Source organism: Martes martes, assembly GCF_963455335.1.
Source record: "Martes martes genome assembly, chromosome: 14".
Classification (NCBI taxonomy): Eukaryota; Metazoa; Chordata; class Mammalia; order Carnivora; family Mustelidae; genus Martes; species Martes martes.
The window spans coordinates 5773819-5794456 of NC_137902.1; the positions used below are offsets into that span (position 1 = coordinate 5773819).

The 20638-nt window shown below is 42.4% G+C and overlaps 1 protein-coding gene across 1 annotated transcript in view; it reads left to right on the forward strand.

Annotated features, from left to right (window-relative positions):
* Positions 1-772: 772 nt before the first annotated feature.
* The window catches only part of ADAM12 (ADAM metallopeptidase domain 12), a gene marked incomplete at its 3' end in the record, with an annotated part of 325053 nt that continues 305187 nt past the window's right edge, over positions 773-20638 (forward strand). The window contains 1 exon segment of the mRNA XM_080822952.1: positions 773-1262. Coding sequence (XP_080679078.1) covers positions 1175-1262 — 88 coding nt within the window. The 5' untranslated portion in view covers positions 773-1174.

The window sequence follows — 20638 nt, forward strand, 5'->3', positions numbered from 1 at the left end:
TCAAAACGGACATCATGGCTCTGCCAGGCTCTCTGGCGGGAAGGGCGGAGGCCGCCAAGAACTAGGACTCAACTAAGGCAAGGCCCGTGGAGTCTCCAGCCACAGGCGGGGAAGGGCGCCCGGGAACCTGTATTTCCAACAGACGCACTCAGATGCTTCTCATGACCCGGAAAGTTGGGGAAACGACGCGGTACACCCTCTCCTGGGTCCCACGCCTTGCGTACGTAGGGAAAGAAACGCGAGCCAACCTAGTAACGTACACCCCAGAGCAGCACATCAAACACGTCCTGCCCAGACGTCGTCGCGTGCCTGCGAGTCCAGGCTTCTCTCTCAGGCCCGAGGTGTCCGTGTGGCGGCGGAGGGCACAGGCCCGGGGACGCGCGCCCGGACGCTGGACCGCCGTTCAGACCTGCTACCCGCGTTGCGCGGGCTCCCGGCGAGCCGGGGAGCGAGCAGCCGAGTCATCATTTCCAGCCTCAGCCTGGAAAGCTGGACCGTGCAGCCGCGTGTGCTCTTGGCAGCCGGACGCCCGGGGCCCCGCGGCCACATCATCCCGGGGCGGGGATGTGTGCGCTCCGGGCGCCCGCGCCGCCACCGAGCCACGTCTGTGCCGCCGGGGCGCGCGGCCCGCGAGGCGCCCGGCACCGAGCCGCCCCCCTCGCCCCCACCCCCCTCACCCCACCACCCCCGGGAGTGGGCGAGCGCCGGCTCTGGGCGGGACCCTGGCGGGGGCCCCCCGAGCGGTCTCTAGGACCCGCGGGACGCCGCCGGCGGGCGGGGGTGCGGGGGAGACGATAATTTGTTCCGTGGTAATGAGAGCGGTGACTGCTGGCCGTGGATCCATTTCACAGGCCTGCCCTCTCTCACTAACGATCTCCCTCGTCCCCGGGCCAAGTCGGACAGTTCGCTCTTTTACTGCAACGGTCAAGGCTGGCTCGTGCCAGCGCCGCGCGCGCGCGCACACACGCACACACCGGGGGAAAACTTTTTCCAAAAAATGAAAGCCTAGACTCGCTCCTCGGCGGCGCGGGCGCTGCGCGAGGGCTCCGGGGCTGACTCCCCGCGGCAGGAAGTCCCTCGGGTCGCGCCGCCCGGCCCCCGCTCGGCGCCCGCGTGGGATGGTGCAGCGCTCGCCGCCCGGCCCCGAGAGCTGCTGCACCGAAGGCCGGCGACCATGGCAGCGCGCCCGCCGCCCGCGCCCCCCGCCCGCGCCCTCCTGCTCGCCCTGGCCGGGGCTCTGCTGTCGCCCCCCGCGGCCCGAGGTAAGTCGCCGACCCCGGCAGCTCCCCCGCCGGACCCTGGCCCTCCTCTCCCGCCCGGCGCCGTCCGCGGGCTGGGGGTCGTCCCCCGGGGGCACCTCGCGCCGCAGGGGGTAGTGGGGGGGGGGACGCCGAGCGGCGGGGCGGCGCGCGGGGTCCATCTAGGGGAGCCCTTCCTCCCTAAGGTGCTAATTCCCCCGGGGGTGGGGAGGCGAGGAGGAAACGCTTGGCTCGGGGCCCGCAAGACGCCGGCGCGTCGCCCCGACGGCACAGCCTCGGGTCCCCTCCCCTTTCGGGTGTCCTTCGCCAGGGTGTCCAAGTCTTGACACTTACACGTGTGCGTCGGGTCCTCTTCCTGACACCCTCCTTAGCGAATCCATTCCCCACTTCTCCAGTCCTGGGTCAGTCCTGGGTCAGCCCTCCATGAAGTTTCCTTTCCACCCCGCCTCCCCCACGGACTTGAAGGAGGCCCCGTAACCACACAGGTGAGCCATCCGCTCCTGCACAGGTGCGCCTGCTGCGTTCCCCAGCGGTCTCCATGTTTTGAAAAATTGACTCTTCACCTACTTTTTTAGTTTTCTTCCCCACTTTTTTTTTCCCCCCATTCCGGATCGCTCCCTCGTTGTGTGTGGCGGCCAAGCTTGAGCAGAATTTTTCCGCCTCCCGCCACTTCGTCGTTTCTCGGCTATAAATAATCCTTAAATCAACCCGTGTAAAGTGACAACTCATTTCAAAGTTAAACTGAAATGTAGGTATTATAGCTGTTTTACGGATCTAGATTTCCTCGAGTCGTATCCCCTTCAAATTGGGCACCTGTGGAGCTTTTGTTTTTTGCATAATGAGGACTCACCCAGCAGGTGCCTTTTTAAAAATTCAGAAGCTTCCCCGGGACGCCGTCAACGCTGTCTTTCGGCCGCTAGAGGCGCTGTCAGCCTACCAATGAATGGCTTGCCTTGGCCTCCAACTCTAAATTTCTATGGTTCTCTGTAACAGGCATTTATTTTTCAACAACTGGCCTCAATCATGAGCCGTTACCACTTTATGGTACGTTTTATTTTGCAATTGCCACTGCTACCCTCCACCCCCACCACGTCTACTGTAATGTGGCTAAAACCCAGCTCTCGTTAAAATCCACACAGCAATGAAGACCAATTGGGGAATTAATGATTAAATAAAAGCATTGCACAAGGCAATGAAAAACAATGGGGAAGCCAAGAAAGAATACTGCTGACTGTTGAAAGACCTGCGTTGATAGTAGTCAAAAAAATAGTAGTCAAAAGTGTTTTTGAAAGACTTTTGTACAAATTGGCCTTTTTGAATGTTTATTGAGAAGGAACTTTTTAAAACTCAAACAATCTCAACGTGTGCCTGAGGTGGTCCTTAACTTGGTATATGCTCTATACGCATAGAAGTCCATTGAGCATGGAGAATATTGATTCTTTGTTTTAGAAGAAAACATTTAGTAAATCAAGTTAATGGAAATTATTCTTGGAGTAGGGGACTTTTGGTGGAGAGAGATTTTCCTAGGGGTAGATCTGACTCCAACAGAAAACCAGTTAGACCTAAACATTTTGTATGGGGATAGGTTGTGATATCCCAGAATTCACTGCTTGTTTATCTTTGGATTCTCAGTATCAATTCTTAAATCAATCAGTGCCCCCAAATCATAGCATTGAGGTTGCTTAAAAATCCAAGCGTATGATAAAACGTGTCTTTGTGTTGGCAAGAGAAAAGGAGGAATTAATACTTGTTGAAGGCAGAGTATATCCTGGGGTTTTCTCCCTGTGTTTTACCCCTCTGACCCAAAATGATTGCCTACTTGGTACCTAACAGGTCCGAAACAGCACCCTAGACACCAACCCCTCTACTCTTCAATCCTTTCCTCCTCCAGTCTTCCCAACTCAGTAATAACACCCTCTGTCTCTCCAGATGTCTCATGCTAACACATAGAAAGTCATCCCTTTCTCTCTAAAGACCACCAGCCTCCAAGATGTATTCCCATCTGCCCTCTTCCCACCATTTCGAAGTATGCCTTCCCCCACCTAGCCCTTCTTTTCTATTTATTTTTCTCTCTTCCGTAGAAGCTTGATATCCCTGCTAGAGTAGCCTCCTAACCGGTCCACTGGCTCTCCCCCCCTGCCCCTGCACACTGTATTCTTCCCAATGCTACAGCCAAAGTCATCATTTTCAATCATGAGTTGGATCATGCTGGTTTCCTGTTTAAAACTCTCCAGTGGCTTTCTACGGCTCTTAGGAAAGAAAATTCAAACTTCTGGATAACTTAATCCCTGTTTTCTTCTATGATCTCCTTTCTTACCATTCCCCCACTTGCTCATTCTACTTTAGCCACACTGGCCTCTCTTCTCTCCAACTTTCCAGTATAGTGTTGCCATAATTTTTAAAAAACAAAATTCAATGTTTACACTATAAAGACTTTGCAAATATTGTTCACAGTCGAGCCACACAGTGTTCTATGATTCCATTTCATACCTCTTGCAACTTTTTGTTTTTCCTAGAGTTAATAATTGCTTTTTTTTTAAAGGCCTCCCCCCCCCCCCTTTATTTCCTGTGTACCAATCTCTACCTTCCAGACTTTCTGGGAGAACTATTAAATTCCTTTCAACATGATCAAACACATCAGGTAATCTATCCATTATTTATTTATATTTAGTGTTCTCTCTCCTGGAGCCCGCTATCCTTTTGTTCCAATATAAACTACTTACTTTTTAGGATACAGTAACAGCTGTGGTCTCAAGACTATCCTTATTACTAAAGATACTTGCAGTTCATTTTGCATCCTTCCTCTCGGGGATCACCTGTTTTCTGAGCACTGTAACTTTCTCTTTCTTACTTTAGTTCCTTATTTTTGTGGAGCACATTTCTAGTAACTTCCTGAGGAAGGGTGCATGGGAGGTAAAACCACTTGATAACTTGCTAGGAATATTCAGCAGCAAGTAACAGAAAACCTGACTACAGAATTTTTTTTTTTTTTTAATCTTTATATGACCTGCAGTTGTGAAGTAAGCCATGTAGTAGCTGGTGTAGTGGGTCCATGAGACCATCAGAGACCCAGGATTTTACTTTTGTTTGTCACTGGTATCTTTACGTGTTGACTCTTGCCTTTATGTTTCTGGCCCCTGGTCTCATGACAGCTGTTCTCCCTTTTAGCTTTGTACCTGAATTCTAGGCAGTAATAGGGCAGAAGAGGTGAAGAGCAGAGCCAGCCAAATCTCTTTTAGGAGGAAAATATGATTACTTCCAGAAACCTATGTAGCAGATTTTCTGTTAATCAGCCTGAGACACGGGGCCACTGCTAACTGCATGGGAAAATGGAAAAGTACATATTTTTAGCTATGCACATTGGTATTTTAAACAAAACAGATTCTGTAAGAAAGGTCAGAATGTGTGCCTGCCAGACATTGTGTAAAAATCTGGGTATATGTTCCACGCTTGACTGCTAGTTTGTTTAGGTATAAAATCCCAGGGTGGAAGTCCCATTTCCTCAGGGTTTGATAAGATATTCCTTTACTGTCTGTGTGCCCCTTGCTGCTTGAGAACTCGATAGCACTCTGTCAGTCCTTTAAATATAGACTATTTTTTTCCCCAATGGAAGCTATTATCATATTTTTACCCCTAGTATTTTTACATGTCATGATGATTCACTTTAAGTTCTTATCAGTTATCATGGTGGGAACTCTATGGCCCTTTCAGTTTGAAAATCCATGCTGTGAAATTCTAGTCCATTTTCTTGTAATATTTCTTCAGTTATTTCTTCCTTCCTGTTTTTTGTCATGCTTTCTATGGAACTGCTATCAGCTGGATGTCTATCCCACTCTCCTGGAGACATTCTCTAACCTCCTTATTTATTTTTCATCTCTTCATTTTTGTTCTACTTTCTGGGAGAGTTTAGTTTCATTTTCCAACCTTGCTATTGAGTTATTCATTTCTACCAGATAGTTAACTTCCAGATGTTTTCTGTTCTACGAATGTTCCTTTTCTTTTCTTTTTTTTTTTCTGTACTGTTCTGTTGTTTTTAAATTTTTTGTGTAAAAAATGTAAGATATTGATGAACTCTTAGAGTATATTAATATTTATTTTTTGAGCATTTTTTGTTTACTTCATGCTCATCATTAGTCCTGAAATTCTTCCCCACCCCCATTTGTTATAATCTCTGAATTTCTTTAGATGTCTGAATTTTGGTTGTTTATGTTTAATAATGAGACACTAAGGGGCAGATTGAAAGGTCTGTGTGCTTCCAGAGCACCACTCTGTTGTGGGGACCTTCGTAATCACTGACCGTATCCTCTTTCTTAGGCTGATCCGTTTTCCCAGAGGAGAAGCACATCCTCTTGCTGAGGAGATTGAAGCCTGTCTAGATGGTCTGTGAGCTGAGCAAAGGGGAAAAGGGTTATAGTGGATGTCTCACTCTGAAGTGTGCTTTGCTTTTTTTTCTTTTTTTGTTTTGTTTTGTTTTAATTCATCCTTTTGTTTTTAATTTGGCACCTTGCTTCCCCTCCCTCCCTCAGCTATGCCTGAGGTCCTTGAGCACAGAACTTCTCTGCTTCAGTGTCTCCAGAAAATACATCTCCTCATCTGTCAGAGAGGAAGGGGTCATCGCCTCGCCATGGTGTCTTTGCAAGGGATCTAGGGCTCCTAACTTCTTGGACGATATTTCAGCTCAGCCTGTATTAGCAATCAGAGGTGCTCATGTCTCCTGTTCCCAAGCACTTTCATGTTCTGCTCATCTATCTCCCCTTCTCAATAGCTTCCCTCCTCTCCAAGCAGCAGGGTTCCAGCCCTTTCTTCTCCACTAAGTAAGGAACCACTCATCTATCCTCCTCCATCTTGGAAAGCTTTGTTGTTCTCCCTTACCTGTTATCTTCTCTCCAATGTATTGTTTTAAAAATTATTGTTATTATTCCTGTTGTGGGGTTTCAGGAGGGAGTGCAGGTAAACACCTGTGGGTCTGCCATGTCCGTTCAGAAGTCAGCCTGTGCTTCTGGGCTTACCACTCCCTACATAGAGACACGCTTTCTTTCTCTTAATTGTCATTTGGCTCTTTCTGTTCCTTCCTTGTGGAAACAAAAATTACATCAATTTTTAAATGTTTTAAAACTTTCTTTTAAAATCTACAAATGCCAGAAGTCAATATATACCTAATTAGATAGATGTTGGAGCTGTGGAAACTGAAGATTTTTTTTTAAAGCAATGCAACTGCATCATGTAAAGATGCTAACCATCTTTCTTCCTGGTATAGATGATGCCTTAATGAACTCACTACAATTGAAAAAAAAATTTTTTTTTTGTTTTGTTTTGTGTTCCAAGAGCCTTTTTAAGCTGAACTGTTCCTGCGGTATCTATGATTTATAAAGACAGGTGTGAGAAACATTTTCAGATGTTTCTTGTATACCAAATGGCCAGCCCTGTAGCCCTTTGGCTGTGTACCCACTGAGATCTGTATTAAACAACTCTGCGGTATGTACAATTCTTTAATTATCAGCTCCCTGGGATTGAGAAAGTGAAGTTGATATGATCTAGACAGAATGTTTCAAGAAATAGTTTCTATGCATTTCAAGTAGCTCTTTCTTTATGTGTCTCTTTAGTATTTTATTAAACCCAAAGTGTTTATACCAGCACAGACTTACTTAAAAAGGCATTTACTGCGTGCGTTGGTGCCAGGGGCAGTTCTAAGCTCTTTGCTCCCACCATCTCATGAAAGTCTTGCCGCGGGTCCTGCGATTACCCTCCATCTACAGAGGAGGAAACCACGGCGGCAGATGGTGAGTATCTGCTAAGTTGCCGATGTAGGGCAGTGTTGGGGCTGTCTCATGATGGAGACTAGGTCTTAACCTAGCCTCGGGGAACATTTTGTAGTCCATGTGCTCTGCACTCTGTCTTTGCCATAATTTATAACATTGAGAGCAATGAGATTATAATTGAGCTTAGTTTTAAGCAGAATGGCAGTGCAGTTCAAATATGCTTTATTTGCCAATTGAAATGTGCCCATTGAAATTCATGCTGTCTGACGGGCTGCCATTTCAGTCTTCGTACTTCTTCCAGCTCCTTTTTCCTTCTGCATCCTTGTGTGTTAATGCCCAATATATAATATATATATTATATATATATAATATACCTTGCCTCCAACTGATAGATAGGTTGGAGAACCTGAATAATTCAGCATCATATTGACATTTTTTATCTTTTAAGATTTTATGTCCTCTCAAGTCTATATTAAGAGCTTAGCTTCTAGATGAGTGCTTAAAAAATTGGGCAGTCTCATCTGCTACCTATCTCTAATCAATATTCAATATTTTTTGTATTTAAATATTATGTGAACAGTACCCTACTGTATACAATTGCCTTCTACAACTTGCTGTTTTTAAATCAGTATTTCTAAAGCCTTGTTCATGTTGATACATGTGCTTTCTTTACTCCTTTTAATTGAATGAGCCATACATTGTGCATTCCTATTGATAAAACTGTTTTCCCCAACTTCTGATACTGCAGTGGAGCAGGGATACTTCCACTTGTCTCCTTAATACAGGCACGAGTTCTAGGGAATCTATTACAAATGAATTGGGCAGTATGTGCAATTTTCCACTTTTACGTGTTTTACTCCATTACTTTCTAAATTGGTTGTACCAATTGACATGTGTACTTGTTAGAAAGTTCTCGTTACCTGTCTTTTTGCAAATACTTGGCGATTTCAGACTTTTAAATGTTGCCAAGCTGGATGTGAACTATTTCATTATTTTTATTGTCAATTTCCTGATTGCTAGAGACTCTGACTCTTTTTATGTGTCCATATTGTTTTCTGTGTTTCTTCTTTGAGTTATTTAGTCTTATCATTTGCTCACTTTTCTAGGTCTGGTTGAATATTTTTCTCTTTCCTAAGCTCCAATAGAGATTTAAAAATAATTTCTTCTAGGGGCACCTGAGTGGCTTAATCAGTTAAATGCCAGACTCTTGATTTCAGCTTAGGTCTCAATCTCAGGGTTGGGAGTTCATGCCCCACATTGGGTTCCATGCTGGGTATGGAGCCTACTTAAAATAATAATAATAATAATAATAATAATAAGAAGAAGAAGAAGAAGAAGAAGAAGAATTTATTTTAAATTTTAACTTTTCAGTGTTCACTTTTAGTATAACTAGACTTTATTTTTTTATTTGTCATATGAAGTCAGCGTCTATTTTTTTCACATATAGGTAGGATAACTAATCATCTGGGCTAAAATTTGTTGACTCCTTTCTCCCTTCTGATAAATACAAAGTATAGACAGATGTGCTTCTGGGTTCCTTGTTCTGTTGGACATTTATTTATCCTATCTCCAGCATCCTCCTGTGTTCAGGTTTCTATAAACTTTGTAATCAGCCCTGAGTGTTTAGATTGGTTGGCATATAGTGGTGTAGAGGGCAGACACTGAGGTCAGCTTGTGAGTGTTTACATATCAGTTCTGCCACCCAGTTAACCTACATGTGACCTTGGGAAGGTGGTCAATATCCTATGTTGTCAGGAATTTCCCAGTTTTAGCACTTAGAATCCCATGTTGCAGGAAACCCTTGATACTGGGCAAACCATGAAGATTGATCATTCTAAACCTTGCACAAATTGTGCAAGTTTTTCCCCCAGTTTCTCCTTCCTTGAAATGGTGACAATAAAGTATCTGCCCCCACAGGGGTGCAGGGAGGAGTAAATGAGATAATACATGGAAAGTGTCGGACAGCTCGTGCTAAATGCTCAAAGAACATTAATTTCCCCTCTTACTCTTCCGACTCTACTTTAAAGTTCTCTGGACTACTCTTAAAACATTAATATTTTATATGAACTTTAGAATAATCTTGATAATTTCTGCATGATACCCTATGGGGACTTACAGATTAATTTGAGGGAGAATTGACTAACTCACGACATCGAAGCTTTGCTTCATGAATATGGGCACTTTTTTTTTTTTTTTAAAGATTTTTATTTATTTATTTGTCAGAGAGAGAAAGAGAGAGCACATGAACACAAGCAGGGGGAGTAGCAGCCAGAGGGAGAAGCAGGCTCCCTGAGCAAGGAGCCTAAAGCAGGACTTGATCCCAGGACCCTGGGATTGTGACCTGAGCCAAAGGCAGATGCTTAACCAACTGAGCCACCCAGGCATCCCTGGTCACTTCCTTATTCATTGTTTTTTAATGTTATTCAATAAATTTTAAATCATTTTCTCCTTAAAGCTCTTACACATCTCTGTAAGATATATTTTGAGGTACCCTAGATACCTAATAGATTTGTTATTCTGAATGTTATCATTGTTTTTATTTTTAGGTTTTCACTTTTTAGTATGGAAAATTTAAAACACATACAAATGTAGACAGACTGGTAATGAACACGTGTCTATTTCTCAGCTTCTTCAAATACGAGCTTATGGCTATTCTTGTTTTATTTGTGGAATTATGTCTTTTTTTAAAAAGGTTGTCATAGATGTTTTCTGTTCAGTGTAAGTAAGCATTACTGATTTTTGTGCTTAGTTTTTGAATTCAGTAAATTTGCTTGATTTTTATTCTGATAGTTTGTAAATTGATTTCATAGAAATTCTACAAGAATTACCACCAGAAAATAATAGTAAATTGTTTTTTTTTTCTTTACAGTTCTTATTCCTTCTATCCCTCTTATTTTTCTTCTTTCATTGGTTAGCCCCTCCATTACAGTGGTAAACACAAATGGTGACTGAAGTGTCCCTGGGTTTTTTTCCTCAACTTCAGTGAGAATAACTAGCTTTTCACAATTATGATGTTCATTGTAAAATTTTGTTAGATGTGTTTTATCATGTTAAGAACATTTCCCTATACTGCTGGTTTATTAAAATGTTTTCCTTTTAACATATATAAATGGTTGTTTAATTTTTTTTAAGCTTTTCCTAAACATTTTTGGATAGATCACTTTTTCATGTGTTGTTGCTTTCCCCCACTTTCTTCTGTTATTAGTGTAATGTATTGCATTAATAGATTTTATATTGTTAAACCATCCTCGAATGGCTAGGATGAATCCTCCATGATTTGGATGCATTTTTAAAATATAATGTTGAATTCCACTTATTAATATTTTATTTATACTTTAGCCACTCTAGGGCAATGCTCATGACCAACTTTAGACTCTAATTTTCCTTTCTCTAAATGTCTGTTTTATTTTCATTTCAAAGCTTTACTGTTAGCCTCAGAAAGAGAGCTAGGGTGCTGCTTCTTTTTTGATTCCTAGGACAGCTGTAGGTATACAAGGTGATTTTTTGCTTAATAGATGTTGGCACTTCATACCAGGGTGTGGTGCTTCTTCATGAGAAATTTGAGAGTTGACTTCTTCTTTTGTAGATCTTTTTTGTTTTGTTTTCCACTTCATGAAATCCTTGTCCTTTTCTTCTACTTTCTTGGAGTTGATACTGTTCCATTTCTTACTTCTGTTGCAAGCTTAGCTCTTCCACCTTCAGCCATCCTCTACTGTTATAGTCAAAAAGGGTGAAAGCACCCCCTCTGATTACTCCTTTCACTATTGCACACATTTTGCTTCCAGTTTTGTGTTATCATTCCATCCAAAATAGTCTATAATTTGTATTATGGGGTTTTGTTTTTGTGTCTTTCTTTTTTTTTTTTTTTTGAAGATTTTATTTTCTTTATTTGGAGTGAGAGCTTATGCGAGCATGAGTGGGGGGTGGGAGGAGAAGCAGAGGGAGAAGCAGACTCTCTGCTGAGCAGGGAGCCTGACATGGGGCTAGATCCCAGGACCCTGGGATCATGACCTGAGCCAAAGGCAGATGCTTAACCATCTGAACCATCCAGGTTCCCCTGTGTCTGTTTTGTATTACTAAGTTATTTAGATATATGTTTTGATTGGTCTGTGTGTGTTCTGCCTTCCAAATGCTTGAGGAAGGGTAGTTCCTTTGCTATTGGTACCTGATTTTATTGCACTTATGTCAGAAAAAATCATCTGTGTCCTATTTACTCTCATCAATTTAAGGTTTTCTTTATGAGCTCATGTATGGTTAATTTTTGTAAAAATTACATATGTGTTTGAAAATAATGTATTGGGTATAGGGTTCTTGATATGTCAATTAGGTTAGCTTATTAGCTGATGTCACATCATATTATGACAAATAGTTTTTGTTCAGTGTTTCTGTTTCTAAGAGAGGTTTTAAGAATCTAATGGAGTCATGGGTTTTCCATTTCTCCTTATAATTCTGTCAGTTTTTGAATTATGCATTTTGAGGTTAGTTGGTTTCATCCATTCAACTGTGTACAGCCTCAGATTTGTCTAAGATAAATTGTTATATACCACATTATTTACTACAAAATTACTATATCCATTTTCTTTTGGCTAAAGTTTTTCTGGTGTATTTTTTCCTATCTCTTTACTTAAAAATTTTTCATGTTATATTTTACAAGTGTCCATCATAAAGAAAATATTCCTAGATTTTTAAAAACTTTGTAATTGCTGCCTATTAACCAACTAATTTTACCCATTTACATTTATTGTGACTTTTGAAAATTTTGAACTCTATTTATTATTGATATTTTTAGATACTTTTCCTTTTCTGTTTTCTATTATATTACTGAAGGATTATTTACACCTACTTCTGTCCAACTCTATTAATTTGGAGGTTATATATTCCATTTCCACAGTTTTAGTAGTATTGCTAAATTTTTAACATTTGCACCTCAGGCACCAGAGTGTAAAGGTTGTCAGTAACTCTGGCCTCCTCTCAAACTGTACTACAGGCTACGAATGCTTAATGCCTTTCATCTCTTCTCCCACTGACTGTTGTTATCTAGCATTTTATTCTATCATTTTGAAACACATTATCAAAAAATGTTACGGGGCAGTGGTAGGCTTTTTTTTTTTTTTTTTAAGATTTTATTCATTCATTTGACAAAGAAAGAGAGAAAAGAGAGAGAAAAGAGAGGCAGGCAGCAAGTGAATAGATTCCCTGCTGAGCATGGAGCCTGATGAGGGACTTGATCCCAGAACCCTGGGGTTGTGACCTGAGTGGAAGGCAGATGCTTAACTGAATGAGCCATGTGGGAGCCCCTGTTTTTGTTTATTATAGTCCTGGATTATTCGGATTGGTCCAGTGCAGCCAGTTCCTCTCTTCCATCATGGTTTCTTACAAACTACTTCTGCCTCCTGGATTTAGTTTGCTTCTTTTCAAAGTGGTCTTTCATTGAAGATCTATAAATAACAAATCTATGAGTAACAGATCTCTGCATTTGCCTGAAAAATGTTTGTTTTCCCTTTTTCATGAATGTTATGTTACCTGTGTATAAAATTCCAGGTTGATGGTTATTGTCGCCTAGCAGATATTATATATTGTATCCTGGTCTCTGCTATTACTGTTGAGGAGCCTTTAGTTTAACAATGATTCCTTTGCACTAAACCTGCCTTTTTCTCTGGTTGCTCTTAAGATTGTTGTTTGTTTGTTTGTTATGTGGTTCTGAAGTTTTTTCATGTTTTTTGATCTGGATTTATTTTTAATTTGTGTATTTCTGCTCTTGACATGTGTCTTGACTCCAATTATTAAAAACTCTCCATCATCATCTCTTCAGTTACAGTCTTGTCTTTATTTTCTCCATTACCTTCTTTGGACTTTTATTATATGTAACAAGACGTTATCATTTAGTCATATACTGCTTTTAATTTCTCTTTGTTTCTATCACTCCGCTTTACACTCTGAGTCGTATCTCTAGGCCTAAAGCTCATTGCCTGGTTCTCTTCCAAGAAATGTCATATTGCTTTTTAAACTGTCTGTGGACTAACTCTGCCTTTCTAATGTCTTTTACTTTTCATTTATAGCAGCTTTATTTTCTTCTTTTTTAAACCTGCCAGATCCTTTATAAATAATGTTTTTTATTATCTTCCATTGTGGTTTCTATATTTTATGTCTTCAAAACTTTTGAAGAGATGGAGGGTAGAGAATGAATATATATATATACACATATATGTATATATATTTTTTCACACACACATATATATACATATATGTATTATATATCTACACACATATGTATGCATATATATGTATACCTTTTAGATTATTCTACTATTTCTATTTCTTAGGGTGCTGAATCTATATAGTCATGGGTTATCTCTTTTTGCAATTTTGAATTGTGAACTCATTTTCAGTTTTTCCCATTCTACTATGACTGCTTCTATGGGGAGTCTTATGCACCTGGGATTATGAGAGGTCTAGTGTAGGAATTCATTTACTTGTGATGGGCATTTCAAGGATTTCACTCAGTTGAGCTCAGCTTTTATGTTAATTTCTCATTTTGGGAATTATGTGCCATATTATTATTGTAATTTTGGTGTCTACACCCACGTGATGAAGGCTTGAGGTTTTGATTTCTCCTGGGAGACCCCCTAACACTTATGAGCTCTCAGGGTATACATGCCTCTTTGCAGTTTCCCTGGAGCATTTGGTAGAGTTTTTCTAGCCCTTTGAACTTGGATCCTGCAGGGGTCCTGACTCTAGTTCCCCATCTCCTATGGTAACAATCAAACTGCCCATTGTTAAACTGACAGTTCCTAGACTGCAGCCCCATATCTGCTGGGTCTCTATGGCATTGATGGCATTCGCAGGGTGTGAATGCACTGGCTATGAATTCTTTTTTTAGTTTATGGGTCCTGGTAATTTCCTTTGCTTTCTTTCTAGTTTAGTTATGTATATACTATAAAACCCCCACATTTTATTTAACATTTTTATGTGCTTGTCTTGAGAAAGTTTTCTATCTGAATCAGCTCAGTCCACCATGTTTTCAGAACGGGGAGTCCCCAACACTGGGTTATCTTAGTCAACAAATTTATTTGCCTACAGCAATCTCATATTTGTGCCAGGAACTGGGGATTTGATGGTGAGAAAAGCAGACACAGCTGCTCACCTCCTGGCATGTAGAGTGAGTAGACCCTACAGATGTACAAAAAAATGAGTTGAACCCACCTGGCACCCTGGTTCTCAGCTTCCAATACGCCAAAGCTTGGTCAGAAAAGCGAGTCAGCTGCTCTCCTGCTGGCATGTTAGTCTTTGCCTTGGCAGCTGCAGGGGTGAGATGCGCTAATGATGGGGCCAAGCTGAGCTTTGGGGGTGAAGCCGTCAGCTGTTCCCATCTTCCTCTGGCTGAGGCAGAATGTGAACAGCTGGGAAACAAGGCCGGAATATGCTCCCAGAAGCCGCTTTTCTGCTAGCAGAGGTGTCAACAGAATTCCATTCTTGTGAGCCTTCCAGGACGTATATTGAATTTGTTCCATACTTTCAAGTTCTAATATAGAGAGCAGATTGTATAATGGGGCAAGCCGGTAACTGGAACACTCATCTGTGTATCTTTGTAACTCTTGGAATGAATAACACGATCTCATACAGAGTGATTTCTCTACTGATTTAGCTAAAAAAATCAGATGCCTGATTTGTCACTGAAATGTGGATTTAGTGTACGCAATGCATGGAGTCTTACTTCCAGTTTCTTAGTGGGGAAAGTCTGTTCCTTAGAGCCTAGTTTACTCAGCTGGAGTAGGTGGTCCCCGGAAGCTTCCTGTCCCAGTTCTGCGTGGTTCAGCCTCTCTCCTCTTTCTTCGTATCTCTGCTCGCCCTGAGAAAGTGCTTTCAACCTTCTCTCTTACTCAGCATAGCTGAGGGGCCACGGTGTTGATGACAGAGTTTCAGTAGGAAAGTGATTTCAAAGGAGTGGCAGAAGGGACCAGATAGGAAAGAGTTTGAAAGGCCAACTCAAGACAATTCTTTTAAAGCATGAACAAAACCCTAATAGAGGCTTCTGCTCCTCTTATGGGCACACATGACTTCACATAAGGAGGGCTCTTTAACTTCTCTCTCCTGATGTCACCTCCACGTGCAGTTAGAGAGCTGAGGGAGCTGTGTGTTCCCGTGCTGCAGTGATGACATTGAGGGGTGCCTGGGGCGTGCTAGAACTCGGACTTGGACTGAGAAGGCCTGGCTTGGACTCTTTCCAGCTTTGTGGCCTGAGGAAACTGCTGATTCTCTCTGAACCTTGGTTTCCTTATTTGTCAAAGGAGAATTAAGGATACAGGGGTGCCTGGATGACTCAGTTAAGTGTCCAACTCTTGATTCCGACTCTGGTCTTGATCTCAGGATTGTGAGTTCAAATCCTATGTTGGGCTCCATGCTGGGCATGGAGCCTACTTAATTTTTTTTTTTCTTAATTAAAAAAAGAGAGAGAAAAGAAGCACACAACCTACCTCACTGGGATGCTGTGAGCACTGAAGTAAGGGCATGTTGGGCAGAGGGTTTTGTAATTTGAGTTCTTCCTTCCAGTTGGGGGGCACACAGTAGGTACCACTGTCAGTTCCAGGACGTAGGCTTGGGCTCATGCCTTGGGAAGCCCAAAGTTCTCAACTTCCGTGAGCTGCCGTCCCTCCTGCTGCTGTGGGTGTGCAGGTCCCAGAGGTCAGCACAGGGACAGCAGAGGTTTGGGAAAGTAGGATGGCTCTCTTTCTTTCCTCCAGCCTTAAATCTCATGTCTCACTCTTCATTTTTATTGGTCTCAGGCTGGAGTATCTCTTTGTTAACCAGGACCATTTGAGATTGTCCTAATAATGTCAGATATATTTGGTTATAGCAAACAAAATGATTATTCGTGTCCTTCTTCCCCACTTATGGGACATGCTGTGGGCTCCGCATAGGGCTGGAAAGAGCACGAGTGACGGCAGAGACTCAGGCCAGGGGTGTGGTTTCCCCAGGCTTCACCTTGCACTGGCTTCTTGAGAAAGAGGTTTGGGAGGAGGACGGAGAGTAGAATGACAAGGAAAGTAAAATGTAAAATACAAAATGCTTATCACGGTGCTGGATAGGTGTTTTTAGGATTTCAGTAGAAATAGGAATCTTTTATGTTTTGTGGATGGAACATACATTTAGTTCTTTTGTGCTAATTACCAATTAGAGTATGGGATTTCTGCAGTATAGCTATTTAAAGGCTCTGAATCCTTGTGTTTCTAGTCAATAAAATTTGGAACATTCCAGACTCCAATAAAAATGTCCCACTCTAAGACTGAACATGGATTTTTTTTTTCCCAATTTGTAGAAAAAAAGATAAGTAAATGGAAAGATATTTTTTCCCTCACTACCAAGATTGTCTATCTCCTGAATCTTAAATTACTGATTCTGGCTACCTTTCCCCTTGAGTTGCAAAGAAGCAAATGAATTTTCAAAAAATAACCATTTAGTCTCAGTTCAACACATTATGAGACCACACTCGACTCCTAGTTTTTACAGTCTTACCTGCGTGTCTGGACGATGGCCATATTTCCTGAGGGTCCTTGCTCTTACTTTGAGGATAGAATGAAGGAATTCCATAAAGGAGTGTTTGCTTTTGTAAATGTGTGTCAGTGTTGATCCAAGAGCTTCCAAGCATCCTCAGTGCGTGGGTCTGGGAAGGAGATACTGTGACTGCTCTCTTTTCCTGATATGAAAGCCACAGTTAGGAGGTTCAATGTGTACAAGGTTACACAAGCAAGCAGGTGTCACAGAAAGATTATGCCCAAGAGGTATGGTCCAAATAGGCAAATAGGCAGTAGAAATGGGCATTCTAGTACGTCATTGTGAAAATCCTGGCATGGCACCTACCATTCAGTGCATGCTGGATTCTACGTGAATCCTCTCATTAAAACCTCACTATATCCTGGGAGGGGTGTGCTCTAATTATTTCCACTTTACAGATAAGACCACTGAGGCATAAGGCACTTGCAATTTGCTTCAGCTCCGTCTTACAGGAGGCTGAGCAACAACCAAACTAGAGGGTGGGTTTCATAGCCCACAGTGGCTCACCATGTGGGCACCATGGAAGGAACCATGACTCCCACGTGCCCTTCCAGATTTGGAACCCTTCACAGCTGTCCCATCTTGTGTTGATCTTGGGATTGGGGTTTGAGGAAAGAGCAGCACATCTTTCCAGAAAGATGCTGGATAGAATGATACTTGAGCTGTTCACTGTGTAGATCCTGGAACTTTCCCTGAGGTGGGTCCTTGACCCTCAGGGACTGACAGGAAAGAGAGGTCTAGGGACCCATTTTCAGGGGCCAATAGCCCTTTGGTTCTGCATTAAAGGGACAAGTGTGGGTTTAGCTAAAATAGGTTTTCCCTGCCAGGGAAATGGATGGTTTAATAATTATCTGTCCTCTGTTCTCTTTCACACATAAAATGCAGGACTCCCCCCTAATCACTTTTGTCTGTGATGGCTGTAGAAAATACTTAAATTATGAATGCACATACACGAATGCATGTTATCGATTGCTGTGTACCAAGTGACCACAGCTCAGGGGTCTAAGGTAGCACAGCCTATGACCTCGAAGTTCCTGTGGGTCAGGAGTGTGGACTCCGCTGGGCCCTCTGCTTCAGCTTCTGTCACAGGCCGTCATCAAGGTGACCCCCGGGCCATGCACCTATCTGAAGTTTGCACTGGGAAAGGCTCTGCTTCCAAGCTCACCTGGTTATAGGCAGAATTTCGTTCCCTGAGAGCTGATGGCCTGAGGGTCTCCGTTCCTAGCCAGCCCTTGGCAGGAGGACTCCCTGCCTTCCCTGTCCAACATGGCGGCCAGCTTCAGCCAAGCAAGCGAGCAAGCTTAGATGGCAGCAGAGAGAGGCTGCTAGAAAGACACAAGCCCCAGGCTTTGTAATCAACTCATGGAAGTGTTGCCATATTCTGTCGGTGAGAAGCAAGTGAGCAGGTCAGCCCCCTCTCCGGGGAGGAGATTGCACAGGATGGCAGTCCCGGGGCGGCAGAGGTCATCAGGAGCCATCTTAGCCGTCTGTCGACCGCCCGCGTTCATTAGATACTGAGCTTTGTTAGCACCCGGTGTGGCTCTGACAGCTGGCAGCCGGCCGGCAGAGGTGTCAGAATTGGTAGCAGCGTCTTGTTAGGGAAGGTGGTTTTGTGTGGCTGCCGCTGCATGCTGTAACTATCCACGGCCCTTTCAGGGCAGAGCTCTCCACCTCTGCGGGGAGGCTCCAGCTGAAATGTCACTTCTGCAGGGCAGGTGGGTCTCGGTCCTTGTCACCCCCCTGCTAAGTGTGCTCAAAGTGCCATTGCCCCTCCAAGGGCTCATCATGTTGGATCCCTTGTTTGTCTTTGTGGTTAGTATTTAAGTGCCAGGATGACAGAGACCACATCCGTGTTGTTCGCCATTGTCCCCCGTACTGAGCACATCACAGCTGCTCAGTATATCCTGACATGGTGAGCCAACTGCCGTTCCAGCCGCTGCTTTTCCTTTTCAACTGACCTCGTTCTCTAAAACTCTACCCTCTACTTAAACTTTTTGTCGGTGTACAACCTCTCATGTAAATGCATCAGCATATTTGGAAATCTTCTTTAAAGAGACCATGTATCCTAATATTTGGTACAAAAAGGGTAGTTAATGTCTTTTAAAAAATATTTATTAGAGAAAGAGCAGGGGGAGGGACAGAGGGACAGGGACAAGCAGACTCCGTGCTGAGGACAGAGCTGGTCTGGAGCTCGATCCCATGACCCCCAGACCATGACCTGAGCTGAAATCAAGAGTCTTGCTTCACTGGCTGAGCTATCCAGGTGCCTGGGACTTAGTATCTTTAAGTGATCCAAAAGAAACATCCCAGGAAATACATGCAATTCTACTTGGGATATTAGGTTTATATTGGGTAGAAGATATGAGCTGATACTTTAATAAGAAGTCAGAAGAGGTCTCTACCAGCTTGTTCTCGTGACTTCCCTGAGAAACAGCCGGGTGGACAGATAGGTATGAATAAGCGTATGCTGCCTTGGGGTGGGTTTTTTCTAGCCAGCACCTAGTGATCAGGTGAAGGTAAACTCAGATATATATTCACGTTTTTCTTTTCATTCTCTCTTTATTCCATTTTAAACCTTTGAAGTGAAAATTCAACAGGGGGATAAAAATGACTCTGAAACAGAACTTAAGTGCAACCAACTACAAAAAACGTAAAACCTCCCATCAGGCTAATTTGCAATTCACAAATTTTACTTTGTTTCATATTGTTTCCTTCCATTGACCTTGGTTATCCTTTTACTTATGTCCACACTGGATGATTTCGGCAGTTTGGGTGAAAACCGTTTTTATATACAACTGTTTGGGAACATCAAAGCTCATTGTTGATAAACTCACAGTAATTTTAAAGTACATTTCTTAAGGTTGTACCCTATTTATTTTTGTAATACATTTTTCTCTTGGTGGTTTACCATCAGTCCTTTGTAGAAATAGCCTAAAAACTAAGCCCAGATCACGAAATATTGAAGTAGGTTATCAAAGGAATAGTGAAATCCATTTGGCTGAAGAGTTTTAAATAAATAAGAGCAGGGTGGCCTAATTAGGTTAGTCCCGGGAATATGGACAATTTAGATCCACAAGTGAACTGCCCATTCTTCTCCTGTGTGTGTGTGTGTGTGTGTGTAAAGAGAGAGTACTGGGTTTGATTTCCTAATATTAAGGATTTTAAGTCTGTGTTCAAGAGATATTGGTTTATAATATTTTTCTCATTATATTCTTGTCTGATTTTGATATAAGGGTTATGTTGGCCTCATAATGAGGGTTAGGAAGATTTTCCTTCCTCCTGTATTTTGGGAAAGAATTAGTGTAGGATTGTTATTATTTCTCTCTTAAATGTCTGACAACATCCATCCGTGTAGTCATCTGGCCGCTGACAGGGGTGGGTGCGTGTGTGTGTTGGGAGAAGGGCATTGGGCATGAATTCAATTTTTTTAGCAGGTAGAGGGCCACACAGACATTTCTCATTTGTGTCAGTTTGATCATTTGTGACTTCTAAAGAACATATCCATGTCATCTGAGTACAATTTATTGGTATACAGTATTTCATAGTATTTTCTTATTGTGATACCCTAATCCTCTATAATAACGTCCTCTTTCATTCCAGAAATTGGTAAGTTGTGTGTTCCTTCACCTTGCTAAGGGTTTAACAGTTTTACCAGTATTGCAAACAACTTTAGTTTCAAAGACTTTCTCTTTTACCATCTATTTCCAGCTTTCTCCCTTTTTGTATTCCTTTCTATTTTGTCTTTGGTTTTGCTCTTCCTGTAGCTTCTTGTGGTGACCCTTAGGCTATTGGCCCAAAACCTTTCTTCTTTTCCCACAGAACCATGTAGGAATAGAAATATCCCCAGAAGCACATCTTTAGCTGCATATTGCAAAATTTTAAGGGCCGAGTTTGTATTATTGTGTAGCTAAAAATACTTTAAATTTCCCCGTCGTCTAATTCCTTGACCTATGGCTTACGTAGAGATGCATTGCTTAATTTCCACATACCTGAGAATTTAAGAAGATATCATTTTGTTTTTAATTTCTCATGTCATTTTGTGATCCGTTCTTTACATCTGCCGAGACT